This window comes from Eptatretus burgeri, chromosome 2 (genome assembly GCF_056783735.1).
Source record: "Eptatretus burgeri isolate ZD-2024b chromosome 2, Ebu_testis_v1, whole genome shotgun sequence".
Taxonomy (NCBI): Eukaryota; Metazoa; Chordata; class Myxini; order Myxiniformes; family Myxinidae; genus Eptatretus; species Eptatretus burgeri.
In genome coordinates this window covers 92,429,231-92,445,050 of record NC_140962.1, presented here as the reverse complement: position 1 = coordinate 92,445,050, position 15,820 = coordinate 92,429,231, and the positions used below count along the sequence as shown (strand labels likewise).

At 44.8% G+C, this 15,820-nt stretch overlaps 1 protein-coding gene across 2 annotated transcripts in view; it reads right to left on the bottom strand.

Annotated features, from left to right (window-relative positions):
- The window catches only part of LOC147032567 (plexin-A1-like), a 424,700-nt gene that overhangs the window by 197,020 nt on the left and 211,860 nt on the right, over nt 1-15,820 (bottom strand). For both annotated transcript variants that reach the window (XM_085870308.1, XM_085870309.1), the window contains exons 11-12: nt 5,025-5,225; nt 4,768-4,861 (exon numbers count right to left, since the gene is read on the bottom strand). In XM_085870308.1, coding sequence (XP_085726434.1) covers nt 4,768-4,861; nt 5,025-5,225 — 295 coding nt within the window. The remainder of the gene's footprint in view (nt 1-4,767; nt 4,862-5,024; nt 5,226-15,820) is intronic.

The following is a 15,820-nucleotide window of genomic DNA, read 5'->3' as shown; positions in this document are numbered from 1 at the left end:
GATTTATTAACAGGCAGGTGAGGAAAGATATGTGGCACAGTGAATATTGTTTATTGTTGGCTGCAGCAGGAATAGGAAGAAATGTAAAAGGTGCGGCAATATCCAAGCAACTTACAAAAGCAGACACAGACAGAGTTATCCTGTACACTCTTAACTTAAACGAGGACAGTTGCCAGGACACACACACACACACACACACACACACACACACACACACACACACACACACACACACACACACACACACACACACACACACACACACACACACACACACACACACACACACACACACACAACCCGAGCAAGAGGAGTTAATGAAGAGAAAAAGGAGAGGAGATGTGGTAAACAGTCTCTCAATACCTTGCATGATTTTTCAGGAACATATCCCCCACAAATAGTGGGGTCTGAGAGTATATAAAAGGCTCTTCTGTCTAAACAGTTGCATCGGCTTCAACTTTCAAACGTGAGCTAAGCAGAGCTATAGCCGATTACAGTTCCCATTTGCCCTTGTCAGCGTGGAGCACAAGCTCCTCCCCAGAGTCAGGTCAGGTCCGGTATGGGAGCTTATGCCGGGGCAGCGCATCGCTGTGTCCATTTTTTCACGGTACTTCAGAGGCCTCCATCTGACTGTCCCACAGGCAGATGCCTGGCCCATCTCCATCTCCTTGAGATGCCGATAACCCTGCTGTAACCACGAGGCATGTGGTCAGCCTGTTGTCTTCATCCACCCATGAGGCTCCCTCACTGAGAGAATCTGGTGGGCAGGATCAGCATCAGGAAATCAAGCCACATGTCCTACAGCCCCATCTGACGCTGATGGAATATACAGTTAACAAATCTCATCTGAGTCTCTCTCAGCAAATGCTTGTTGGACACAAAATCTGATGAGCAACAGTCAAGTATTCTCCGAAGAGACCTGGTACCAAAGAAGTTAAGCCTCCATCTCAGTTCCTTCGTCAGAATCCAACTATCACATCCGTAGATCAAAACTGGAAGCAACGAGGACTTAAAAACTAGGAATTTAGCCCTCCAGCATAGGTACCGACAGTGCCACACCACATGATACAGTGAATCCAGGACTCCCCAGGCCTGACCCAAATGTCTATCGACCTCTGGCTCACAACATGTGGAGACATGAATATCACTGCCAAGGTAAGTGAATCTCTCTGTGACCTTAACATCCTTGCCACAAACAGGAACAGACAAGACAGCATCATCCAGGATGTCATTGAAATCCAGGATCGTAGTTTTGACCCGTAATCCCAGCAGCTCCGATTCCTCATCTAGTGCCTGAAGGGACTCCATAAAGATATCCAGCACCTCCACAGAGATGACTGCATTATCTGCAAAAACAAGATCAGAGATTTTGACATTCCCAAACGATGCACCGCAGCTTTATCTCTCCAACATCCTCCCCAGAATTCAGTCTCTACAAGCGCTGAAAACTGTGGAAGCCAGTACTCATGAGTGATAAATGCCAGTAACAACTGAAAATAAGTCAGAGATGAAAACATCACACTTCACTGCAATCTCAGCACCAGACTACAGTTCAGAAATCACATGATCGGTTTTGGTGGCAGCCCTCGAAGACCAAGAATCCTCCAGAGGGCATTCCGATTCACTGAATCAAACACTTTGGGGAGATCAGTATAGGCTGTGAGCAGCCCCTACCCATACTCTCATCTGTGTTCGGTGAGGACACGTAGAGCAACGACTATGGTCAATCATTGACCTCTTTCATCTGAAGCTGGACTGCTCTGAGCGCTGGTGCCAAAGACGATGGTGGTGAACGCGATCATCAATTATTCGAGAAAAGACCTTGTCCAGCACCGAGATCAGCATCACCCCTCAGTAGTTGTTGCAGTCCTGGTGATCACCCTTCCCTTTCCAGAGAGGGAAATCAAGGCCCTCACAGTCAGTCAGGATGATGCCTGTGCTCCAAACACCCTGGTATCATGGGTCCAAACACCAGAACTTCATGCAACGACACAAATACAGCATTTCCACCAGCATTGAGAAGTTCAGCATGGATGCCACAGATGCCAGGAGCTTTATCCCCTTTCAAATGGTTCACCGCGGCCTGTATTTCCACAAACGAAGGTGGTTGACAGTTGATTGGAGGGTCAGCAATCGGGATAGTAACACCCCTGATATCCAACTCAACAGCTGGTGGGTCAGCCTGGTCCAGCCGCTCAAAGTAACCGGCCCAGTAGCCCTTCACTTTGGACAACAGCTCACCACCCTCCACTCTAATTGCAGTCCACCAAGGGAAAGGCTTGGAGTAACGCAATGCACTAATTTCTCTGTAAGCAGGGTGAGAATCACTTGACCAGAGGTGAAGCTTTACCCCTTCAGAGATTCCTCACAGATAGGCCTCCTTGTCTGCCCTCCTCAGAAAATGCACATTTTTATGCCCCAGGTCCCTGAACAACTCAGTTGTGCCATGAAGCCTGGCCCTGCGACCCTGGTCAATGGTATCCAGTGTCGCTTGGGAGACAAAGTTCTTCTTCACCTGACAGTGGGTTCCAAGACAACCACCTGCAACATCAAGGATGGTAGGCTTGAAGGCACTCAACAACTCTTCATCATCCACCGAAACACTTAGACCCCCCCGCCCCCCACCCCAAATTCTCACATAGCCTGTTCGCAAGCTCCTGAGCTACCCTCTCATCCTTGAGCTTGTCAACATCCAGCCTCGGCTGGGATGGTACCATTCTCCTGGATATGAGCTGCAACTTCAGAGTTGCCACAATAAGGCTGTGGCCAGTACTGAGGAACTGAGCACTCTGGTAGAGCCTGCAGTTCTGGTGCATCCTGCAGTGACCATCAATGAGCACATGGCCAATCTCCTTTCCCTCACCTCCAGCGTTGGAATACCAAGTCTGTGGGTGCTGAACCCATGAACCAGCCAACCGAAGTCCATGACTTCTTGCAAAGTCAAGGAACTTCGTGCTCTTCTGGTTTACAGTTCGAGACCCATGGAGACCAGCATATGTCTCATAACCATCCCTATTAGTGTTAGTCGATGCATTGAAATCCCCCAAAACTAGAAGGGTATCTCGCCTGGGGCACTGATCAACCACAGACTTGAGCTCAACATAGAATGCCTCCTTCGCAGTGAGATCACTCACCTCAATTGGAGCAAATACAGAGACCAGAGAAACGACACCCAAGGAGTGACGAATCCTTTGTCCCCATAATATGTTCGTTGATCGGCGTTACCACAAATAACAGAGGAGTCAGCTTATTGAACACAGCTACTAACTCCTTGGGCTTGGTAACCATCAGAGTGACCAGACCAGTGGCAGGCGTAACCACCCACCATGATCTTACCACTATCCGGCCTCTGAATCTCAGAGAGTGCTGCAAAATTGATGTTCAAATGCTGGAGTTAAGATGATAGCAGAGGCAGGTGATCATCCTCTCTTAGAGTGAGGACATTCCAGGCACCCACCCGAAGGGACCACCTCAGGTTAACCCAAGGAGACTGGCATCTGGTGGATGACACCTCAGCACCACGTCGACACACACGACCACAACACTGATCCAGGAAGGTTACCACATGCATCTCCTCCTATCATCAGAGAATGGGGGTCCTGAGGTCTTTGCCCCAATCCCATCATCTTCCCTACACAGGGGAGCTGAACAGGAGGTACTCCCATGGAGTGGGTTTTCAGTTTTATTTGCTATATTTGTGTGTGTTTTAGAATGAAGTATTTTACGGTGGCACGGGTGCAAACACTGTCACCAACCTCCTAGAAAAAGGTAACCCAACTGCAGGAGGACGTCCGCAGACTCAGTTGGGCACCAGATATGGTTGGCTGTTGGCTCCAAAGGAGCTGCTCCACCCTTTGAGTAAACTGGTCAAATACGACAAGACATTATATCAAGATCAGATACCATCACTGCAGTGGGTACCATGAAGCAAGTGCTACACCAGCTATTTCTGCATGCATCCTGACCAACAGGAAATGCCTGACACACATTAAGAGCTGTCTGTGGTCCACAAAACAGTTCTGGGAGCAACCCCCATCCCCTCCCCCTTGACTCCTGGCCTCTTCATCACCATCACTCCTGATCTCCAGCTCTGTACAATACCAGCTCAAGACCAAACCATACCTGTTCAAGTCCCCGCCTGCCCCTTTGTTGACGGTTTGAGTCTGGTATTTTTGGGCCATTACCGGGGTTATTTCTATTGTGTATAAGTGTGTGTGTTTCTCCCTTTTCATCCCTATCTGTGTCTGTCGACCGCCAGATCTTTTTTTTGTTATGGTCCTGTCCATATGTCATCCCATATACATTCTATTAAATACTTTATTTCTTAGAAACGTCTTCCTGCCTTTTGTCTTCCTGCACGTGAACAACCACCACTCTTGGCTTCATTTGAATGATCCTAGGCTGATTGTAACTTTACTTGTTAAATAGTTAATTGTGAATGCAGACAATTTAAACATGGCTTCGGTGATTCACAAAGAACTTTGGACCTCTGTCTCTCCCTCTCTACCTCTCCACCGCTCTACCTCTCTACCTCTCTCTCTCTCTCGCTCTCTCTCTCCCTTCCCCCCTCTCTGATTTGGATTAATACTACCACCTGCATTTTACCTCAAATCGATATATTGATCAATCGTTTACTTCAACCTTTTACTGTGGATGTGTCAAGTTTGGAGAGAATATATTCAATTGCCTCAATGCAGAAGGCAACATTATTTACAGAATATAAAACAAGAATGAAAAACAGCTTAGAAAACTACAACCCTGACCTACCTTTGATGGCAGCTGGGTTGTCTACCGTGAAGTGGCCATTCCACACAATGGAAAATGGAATCGTAACATTCCCAGCATCCCCCATGTAATCGTACTACAAAAGCAAGAGTGGAGATCAAATGCAGCAGGAGCAATTCAATCGACAATCAATGTTCACTTTCCAATGGCATAATGCAAAAATATGGCTCAGTCTCGATGGATATTTCAGACAGCATCGGGATCAGAACCAAGGACTACAAAACAAAGCAAAGACTCACAACTGCGTCTTGACACTGAATGCAGCTGCCGTTGAATCGTAATGCTGGAACTGGCTTTGCCCCACCAGGTAACTCAAGGATACATTGGTACGGCAGTTGGCCGGACTGTGGCTGTGGCAGGTTCCGGGCAGCGAGTGTGATATGTCGGCGCTCACCCGCAGGCAGGACCATCTCAGAAGAGGGTAACAGCTGTGGGCAGTCCTGCAGCATTGTATGGGAAGGCAAAACTTTACATTGGACTCAGTTGGCATCTGCATTGCTTAAGGCACCACAGCCAAATGGCCTTGCACTGCCCAGATTTTGAGCACATGGCCATCTGTTTTCATAAGATGGTGAAAACACTTTCCACATTGAGCAACATCCATTTCCTTTACTCTGCCTCTATGCTCTCTATTGGAAGCACTGCAAATAATCTTGGACTTCTCAACATCACAAAACCACAAATTTATTTGGTTAATTACCGGAAAGCCTCGTAGGCTGAGGGAAGGCAGCAGGTTGGAAAACCTTGGTTGCCTGACAGAATTCGACTGACATCGACTGACAGAATTGCTTTGACTCTTTCTGGCTGATGTCCATTGCACTCCATTCCTGCAGCGCTTCACAAATCAGTGATCAATGGATCTTCATTTGCATTGGCACAAGTCGAACCTGTTTATCATTCTCTATGCATTTGAATCCATGTCATATTGAAGGATGAAATTTGCTCATTAATTTTAATCACCTCTCAATCTTCTCCTCCCAATTGTTCCTAAGGTCTTTATAGTGTAATTATATAAAAAAAAATTATCATGGATAAGGCTCATTGAGGAGCTTATATAATATATTACAAGCAGGACAGGAGATCAGAACACAATGCACAAATAAATATTGCTCATGAGGTTTTGGGTTAACTGGTTTTGTGTTCCCCTTCGAGCACTGAGTTCATGATGATGCTCGGAGTACAGGCTCAAATCCCAAAATGCAGCATTGATTTATCCATCGTCTCGTAATGTCTTTGTCCCACATGTAATATATGTACAAGCTACTCCATGAGCGGCGAGATAGACCAATGTTCGCTTGAATTCAGTGATATTATTCCCCGTTTCATTCCTCACTCCCCCAATGTTAAACAAAACATCAGATCACAGTTTAATTGACTATTCTTTCTTCCATCATACATTTTTTTTTAACAAAGTGTGTTCCTGAAAATGTATTCAAAGATATCGCAAATCTTCGACAAAAGAAGCATTTTTGTCTATTTTGTCTGACAACCAATACGCCCTATGATGTCCTTATAGTCATATTTCGTCATGTTTGACATCTTACCTTTCAAAACAGTTTTCATATAGTTATTGAAAATAATTATAAGCAACAGATTTAACATACTAACAAAATCTTGCAGGTGTTTGAAATTTACACATTTGTCGAAATAAAACTCTGCAATGTTGGATGATCTCTGAATGTTTTTGGTGATAGCAATCACAGTTCAGAGGTTCAGTTGAATTTCATCTCATGTGTACGAGTCCACATCCTTTGCTCAACACTAATGACAAAGCAGAGCTGAATCACTGTTAAAAAAGGAAAACGTGCAATAATATGGAATTTACCGAGACAAGTCATCTTAGCTTGAAAAAGGCGACTTTGATGATTTTGTTTTCTCAAAAGTTTAAGAGAAAATGTTCACAGGCTGGCCTAACGGCATTTCCTTTTTGAACCCATGGCCATGGTTGGGGCTCGTTCACCGAGTGACTCTCGTTGCCTTTGTAACGCAAGGTTTAGGCGTCAATAAGCGATGCTTACACCTGCAGCTGTGAATGAGCATTTAGAAGCAAAATTTACACACGGACGCAGCTTTGTTGTCATTTCAAAACACAACACTGGTGTTCTCACACTATCTGTCTCCAAAACAAACACGACACACACACACACACACACACACACACACACACACACACACACACACACACACACACACACACACACACACACACACATTGTTTGGCTACATTTAAGATGCTGAGCATATGAAAAGGAGAGAAATAATCGAGCTGGAGATACAAAGCAAACAGGCCGCCCACACCATGGTGCATTAGGTGTAATTAGGGTGCAATTATTTGACAGGCCCCAAATGCGTGTGATTGAGTGGAAACAAAAAACGCATTTTTGGCTTTGCCAACTGCTTTCTGCTTTGTGTACCGCGGATTCTCCCGTTGCGATTTCTGGCAACGTACTGCAGATACGTTGGTTGGGTTTGGCAGGATGCTTATTTGAATGTGCAGCACCTGGCTGCTCGTTGCCTCATTTCTATGAGCACAACTGTGTCACTGGCAGACATTTGGAATTTGCTCAGGGTGCCACCACACAATGGCCTACTATTTGCATAAAAGATAGTGTAGGATCTATAACCTCTCCAACGACAAATATTGGCAGAAGTATACCGAGTTTAACACCCAATTCTGATGAAATTGGTTCACTCATTAATGCACCACCCTGCCGGTGAAGCATCCGGATGACAGTTTATAGATGGGTCAGGAATCAAACCCAGAATAAATAGCTCAACAATGAGTGGATGGTTGCACTAACGTCTCAGCTCATTGGTGAGAAAGGGAAGAAATAGCAGTGCAGACTTTCAGTGCTGGACTGACATTTTGCAGTGTGTAATCCCAATTCAATAATTGTAATCTCAGATCTTTATTAGTTTCAAGAAAATACCATTGTTAAATCCTGTTATATCTCCCACATCGAATGACCTGAAGTTTTCTTGATTCTGCTGTGTAATCTCAAGAATTATTGCATGCGGCAGTAAATATTAAAAATTACAATGCAACACGTACAGTGACGTTGTTCAATGATTCGAGCCGGGGGTAGCATCATTGCTTATCTCACCAGGTCATCAGTCATCTGGCAATATTATAGATGAGAGTAAAAGTTTTATACCAAACAGAATCTATGAAGTCTGGCACTCAGGGGAAGGTTAACAGGTCAATAAATCTCGAACGGTTAATATTTGGCTTCAAGTCAATTTTAGATCGTTATATCCAGATATAAGTTTCGCTGATTAAGGAGCAAGGTAGACAGTCGATGTTTTTTGAAATACAAGTAATGCATATATCTTCCACCAATAAAATTACATCACGCCTTGAAGCAATGTGTTTCAGTGACAACTGTCAATTATATTTGAGAAGTCGCTTGCCAGACACCCACCGAGATAACACAAACACTCGCTTATTACGTCCGGGTGTGGAATGCACCATGAAGAACAGTACTATGTCAAGAGAGATGTGGAATGAAAAACTAGACCAGCTGGGTGCAGGCTAATGTCGATCTGTGTTCGGAGGACAGGTCGTTAGAATGTATGACATGAACAGGACATTGATTGCAGTATACTAACCGCCGTGAGAAACAAGGAGAAAATGAAGTTTCGTGTGTAAACCCTCTTTTCCTCCGATGAAGAGTTGACGTCTGAAATGTCATTTCTCCTTCCTTCGCATGGTCGTGAGCATACCTCAATCAATGTCCTGTTGATTTCATCCAAGAGAGATGTGACAACCTACTTGTCTCTGCGAAGGCCAATCCATGTCGGTGGACTAGTAAACAATGGATTATTTTTTAAACTTGAAATTGATAAGAATATATTTACCATCATGACAAATGAGGAGTGACAGAGGCTTCAAGCATTAGCCATTCATCGGGGCTTCTTTTGCTCCAATAAATAGCCAATGTTCGAAATGTGAGCCACACCTCATTTCCCACGATGGTAAAAGTACTCTTTACTTTTAGTTGATAAAATCGAAGAGAGATGTATGGTATTCGAAGAAATACTCAAGGTTGCATTCCTTTTGATTCATTTTGCCCATCTCTCGGCATTGTGATTAATTAGATTTCAAATAAACTCTGCATGAAGTCAATGATAAAATAGCCAGCAGGTAATTTAGGGATATATCAAAATATCTTCAAGAAGATATCATGAAGATTATTGAAATTTCTTGCAAATACTAATTTTAATATAATGGAGCTAATGTGCATATGGTTACATATGGTTATATCTACATATATATATATATATGTTTTTTTTTAAATGTTTTTTTTTTTAATATATATGTACTGTATGTATGTATGTATGTATATATATATATATATATATATATATATATATATATATATATATATATATATATACATATATATATATATATATATATATTTTTTTATATACTGTGTGTGTGTATATATATATATATATATATATATATATATATATATATATATATATATATATATATATATATATATATATATATATATATATATATATACACACGTATATGTTTTTTTGTATGCACGTACATTATCACTGTTATCATTTCCACTATCTGCTTCATCTCAGATAGCGTTGGCCAGGCCGATCTGCTTCTATTGCATGTGGGTCCCAGGGGAATCAATATGTCCCCCGGGAGGGGAATTTGGTAGTGGGGGCCCCTGCTCAGAACGGAGGCAACTTTTACCCGATGCTGATCAACCAACTCCACACTCGGCTCGCTTCCTTCATTCCGACTACCTTCCATCTGAACTGCCATTTTGATCCCGTCGCCCATTTCCCGCACGCGTTTAATCCCCCCCCCCTAAAAGAATATTTATTTCCCTTAAATTTCCAAGCTTTATTTTCTCCCGACACCAATTATCGTGATCAACAATTTCATGTCCCCTGTGAAACGTCGATCAGAGTTTGAATCCCACACTCCTGACTCCAAATATTGCAAATCATGCACTCCCGAGAGTGTCGGGGGAGGTTCATATCCCACTACCTGATCACCAAATGTTGATCAGAGTTCGAATACCACTCCTTGACAACAAATGTCACGGGGCCTGGGGGTTAAGTTAATCCCCCAACCCAAATTTGTGGTGGACGGTGGTTAACACCAGTCAGCCCGGATAGCTGAGCGGGTTTCCTTCGGAGGCGGACACGTTGATCCTCAGAGATAATAACGTGCGCGGGAGGGTTAGAGCCTGGCACTGGCAGACTGACGGAGGCAGAGATGGATGTCCAGGGGTGTTTATACTCAAACCCCACGACAAACACATAGACACATCCATCCATTGGGACTATACTCTGTGCAGAGCATTGGTGCTGCCGAGGCAGTCTCCTTGACTATTGGGCACAATCCTGGATGGGTCACCACTCCGAGAGGATACCAGCAAGCTGGCACTCATTTTGCTGACCTTGGAAGGATGACAGGCAGAGTCAACCCCACCTGGTATTAATTCAACAGCCGAGTGGGATTTGAACTCAGGATCCTAGGATCCCAAGCCAACCACCCTAACCATTAAGCCAACACCAAGCATACGGACACATCAACTTAAAATAAACATGGGATTTAATAAAAATAGAAATATTTACAAGGGTAATAATTAAAATATTATAATAATCGTGCGATAAATTAAACCTAAAGTCGAGGCACCTCGACACACAAACTTAAATACAGACAAGGAGGAAATGAAATAAAAGAAAATCCTCCCTTTATTCTGGCACTTAGCTTGGTACAGAGATGGTCTTTATGGAACTTTGAAATTGAGGCGCTTTGTCCTGCAGTGTAGACGCGCCCAAAAATAGCGCCAAGCCGCTCTCTCACAGCGGGAAAAATGTACGTCAGGAGATTTGTGAGGCGATATTCAACACCAAGACTCGGAGATTGCCGTGCCGCTTCTTCGTCGATCACGCTTTCCGGCCCACTGCTTTTCAGAATGGCGCCGTCTCTTCGGTGATAAACACAAGGCTTCGAGGTCCGTCCCTCGTGACCAGCCAAGAGTCAATAGCCAGGGTCTTACTCCACCATGCGAGCCAATCCGCCTCAGCACAAACACGAGAATCGCGCTATCTTCTTCATGCATTGAAGGAAAGCCATTTTGTCATGCCGAGAGGAGAGCAAAGCGAGATCCTCCATCTGAGCCACGTTCCCCTCGCGACTACAAATGCCACCTCATACCAAACACATGCTTTCACTCCCAATCCCTCTTCAACGTCAACCCGAACAACCAAACCAACAAAATCAACAACGAAACCTGGGAAGGCGGGGCCTCTGCCTGCTCGTCACACCTGGCTCACTTGTTGTTATTGGTATAAAAACGCAACTCCTTCATGGTTGGCTTGTGAATACAAAAATGTAGGAATAGGTCCCGGGACAATCACATACTGGAGAAATTGGCCTTAATCCCCATTTTATTAAGACCGCACCACCCCCCCCCCCCGCCCCATGTGGTGACACATAAAACTTAAGCTCACAGTTTCCCTACTTAATTTACATTGAGATGTCTCCTTATCGTCCACGGACCAAACAACTCTATTCAATCCTAATTTTCCCAATAAATTCCTCCATCTACCCCCACAGCCATAGATATGGACACATGTGTATATATACAAGGTGTCCCAAAAGTCACCTTGGGATTTAGAAATTAAATAACATTTCTGTTTTTTAATAATTTATGATTATTTTTACATCAAAAGAAAATTTACAAAATGGAGATTATTTCTGAAAAATGATGCAGCTGAGATGTCCTCCATGTTCGGCTTTGCAGAGACAGGCTCTTCGACAGCTTTTTCCATAACAGCCGACAATAACTCTGGCTGAAGCCCTCAAATTTCTGCACAGATGTTATCCTTGAGCTGCTGAATTATATGTGGCTTATTGATGTATAAACGCTCCTTTAGGTAATCCACTACCGGATTTAGGGATGGCCAGGTGGGGCCATGGCCCGGGGGCCCCCACATTTCGCCCCCCCCCCACAATTTCGATGACATTTTGAAAATCCCTTGAAAATGTGCTTCTAAAGTTTTATTGTCGGTGAATGAAGATTGTAAACTCTTTGTAAGGATATCTTTTCAAAATTGTCCGTCATTGTGAGGGTCCTTTTCAAGCTTTGGCTTTTTCAAGCCGTTTCTTCCACGGTCCACAGAACGGATCCAACGTGGTCAAAAATTCCTGGCGCAAGCCTCAGGCATTGGGGGCCCGCATTCGGATCCTTTTTTGGATCGATCATCGATGCTTCGGATGGTTCAGCGTGACCAACTAACTACGGCACTGCCCGCCAGAGCCCAGCAAGCACAGACGGAATACAGAGGTCCAGCCAGAGGAGGGGTGAAAAGGTGAAAGGCGACGTGGTAAAACTAGGCCAGGACAGCACAGCACACGGCTGGCAGGGGTCGTATTGTACACACTGAAACTGCGGCTGGCAGGGAACGCTGGCAGTACCCTGCTTACTGGCGCGCACAGCACTGTAACACGGTGTGACTTTCTATGTTACAGGTGTGTGAAACATACTTGTTAGAAAGTCTTTGCTGTTTCACCATATGTATGAACGTTTGGTACTCTTGTGCCCATGAATGTTTCATGCAATTTATGAATACCACGTTGGTGTAGTGTAAGCCTGTAATTCTTACTTTCTTGGCGTTTTCCCACCGGATATGGTGAGAGCTTCCGGCTTCTTGTCGGTTGGTGTGAGTGAACCGTCGCCATATTGTCTTTGCTCGCTGAGCGAGACTTTCGTTATTCGTGCCATTATATTAATAAACATTGTGCAGAAAGGGAACTTCGGTGTCTCGTCTCCTCCAAACCGTTTGATCACGGTATTTTCCTGGATCCGCTGTTCATCGTTATCCTTCGTATGAGCAGACTTACCGTAGGTTACCAGAACCTACTTTTCAATACTTGTTGTTTGTGATTCTGGTACGTCCCACGTGCACTCTGACGATATCTCAGTTACTCGGGACCTACCAGCTGCAGAAACCACAATGAGCGGCTACGGTGAAGACAGGCACAAATCCAAGGTTCCATGGAAACATGACTGGTGCTCAAAAGCGGAAACGTTCCAAGGAAAAAGGTGAAAGACACAAGGTCGTCGTCGACAAGACCCAGAAAATCTCAGAGTTTTTCACTCCTGCACAAACAGGCGATTCATCCATGACAGAGGCTGGAACACCAACAGAGACAGAACAAGCGGATTTGGCAAAGCAACCCCCGGTGTCAACATTCACCCAACATCTCGGAAGGTTCCACCGATGAAGAACGTGCATCAGATGAAGAAGCGCGAGATATACTGACTGATCGTGGACCTGGCTTTGCCAATGACATTGGATGTTGGCCTCCTGAGCGACCGTTGTCAGAGATGATCGACTTCTGGTCATCACGAGGTTTGGAGCCCCTGCAGAATTCGACTGGTTCCTTTGATTCATCCATACAGTTCGTTGAAGGTAGGAAACGCTGCTGCTCCAAGAATCTTTTTTAGCATAAACTACAAAACGGAGAGTCCGTGAAAAGGTCCTGGCTTTGCTTCTCCACATCAACCGGAAAACTGTACTGCATCGCTTGCAAGCTCTTTGGAGGCGCTACTGCCCTGGGCAGGGAATGATTCAATAATTGGAAGCATGCCAGTCGTTCTATCGAGGTGCATGAAAGTTCGCATGTACATTGTGCGACTATCATCCACTTGTCAGACAGAGCAACATCCGCAGGTTATGTGAACACTGAACTCGTCAAACAGGTGAGTGAGATTGCATCCTATTGGAGGGAGGTGCTGAAATGAAGTGTGAGCGTGATATCGTTTCTCGCTGAGCGTGGTCTGGCGTTCCGTGAATCAGATGAAATTGTTGGGTCACGGACGAACGGTAACTACCTTGGTTTAATGGAATTACTTGCGGAATACGATCCATTTTTGGCACAGCACATTCAGAAATATGCCAACCAAGGTAGTGGCTACAACAACTACTTATCATCTATGACATGTGAAGAGTTAGTCTCCATCATGGGAAAATCTGTTCTGGATAACATCGTCGCTCGTGTGAAAGAGGCAAAATACTTCTCTGTGTCAGTCGATTCTACTCCTGACATAAGCCACATCGACCAGCTCACAGTTATTCTACGATACATCGAGAACGAGGCTCCAGTGGAGCGTTTCATGACCTTTCTGAGCAACACAGGACACACTGGACTCCAGCAAGCGACGGCATTACTGGATTTTTTGAAAGCCACTGGATTGGACATCGCGAACTGCCGAGGACAATCTTACGAGAACGCATCTAATATGAGTGGCCGATACAACGGGATGCAGGGAATGATCCAACAGGAGAACCCTCTCGCAATATTTGTGCCATGCGTGACGCACTCACTGAACTTTGTCGGTCAGTCGGCCGTGGGATGCTGTAGACCTGCAGCAGCATTCTTTGAATTCGTGGAACAAGTGTATGTATTTTTTACAGCTTCCACGTCGCGCTACGCCAGATTATTTGATGCCCTGAAAGCCAAAGGTCTGCAAGTACCAAAGCGCCTCAGCGACACTCGCTGCTCGGCTCATTCTGATGCAACCCGAGCTCTTCTAGATCGTTTCACTATTCAGTTGTTCATCGTTTGTGATTTCATCGAGGACATCCATGATTTCTCTGTAACCGTCTAGAAGAGCTTGGGTTGCATCAGAATGAGCCGACCAGCGAAATCATGGATGTCCTCGATGAAATCGCAAACGATGAACTGAATAGTGAAACGAGAAACACCGCCGAGACACTTCACCAAACGATGTGCACGCTCGAGATAGGGTTCTATGCTGGTTTCTGGTCTACTGTCCTTAGTAGATTTGATAATGCGAGTAAAACCCTTCAGTCGCAAGCTACCGATCTCAACACAGCCGTGCAGCTCCTCAAGTCACTGGCGAGCTTCGTGCAGTCATTACGCGATCAGTTTGATACATTAGTTGTTGATGGAGTGGAGCGCTCAGGTACGGAGGAATTCGCTCACGGATCGCGTAGACGAAAGCGTAAGTTCCGCCTCGCTCCCTTGGACTACGGACACACTCCAGAAGTAGAACTAGACGCCAAAGTCCTTTCGCATCAGTGGATACGTTGCAGTGATCGACGTACTGCTGTCGCAGTTGGAAAAGCATACAAACGCTTTCAGTGAGATGAGCGACAGATTTGGATTCCTGCGTGCTCTTGTTCAACTCGAAGTGGAGCAGATTCGAGAGTCATGCTCGAAGCTCGTCGAGTTGTATCGGGAAGATCTATCACCTGACCTCACAGAAGAAATGATTCAGTTTCAAGCCATGATGAAGGAGTCAGAGCCAGACTCGGGCCGTACTGAACTCGAGATGTACAGTTTTCTCATCGAGCGAAAACTCACCGATACTTTCCCAAACGTGGAAGTGCTGCTTCGGATTTACCTCTCACTGATGGTGTCGAACTGCTCCGGGGAGCCCTCGTTTTCGAAACTCAAGCTTATCAAGAACCATCTTCGCTCCACGATGGGGCAGCAGAGACTGGTAAACCTGACCATCATTTCAACCGAATCCGATGTGCTCAATTCCATGCAGGTTGACAGTATCATATCTGATTTCGCTGCCGCGAAGTCGTGCAGGAAGTTTGTCCATTGATTAAGGCACTGTGTGTATGTTCATTGATGTGGATGACACTGCCGTATATTTGCGGTCACTGGAAGTCGGCTATTAATCACCATTTCGGATTTCTCTTGTCCAGAGGGTTTTTAGAAGTTGGAAGATTTTTAGTCGAAGTTCGTAGTATGATTAATGACAGCGCGTCGTTTGTTATTTCCTTATATTAGTCCATCTCTCTCTCTTACTCTGGCAGTAACAGCATTTTTGTGATTTGATTTTAGAATGAGCTCATAGATAAGTCACCAGCTCATAGATCAGTCACCAGCCATATCAATAACAATCCGTCCATCTTGTCATATTGTCGGATTTCATTGTAATTTGTGAACATGTATGCCAAATCATTCCTGATCAGGATCTGCCAAATCTATAGATATAAGTTCAGT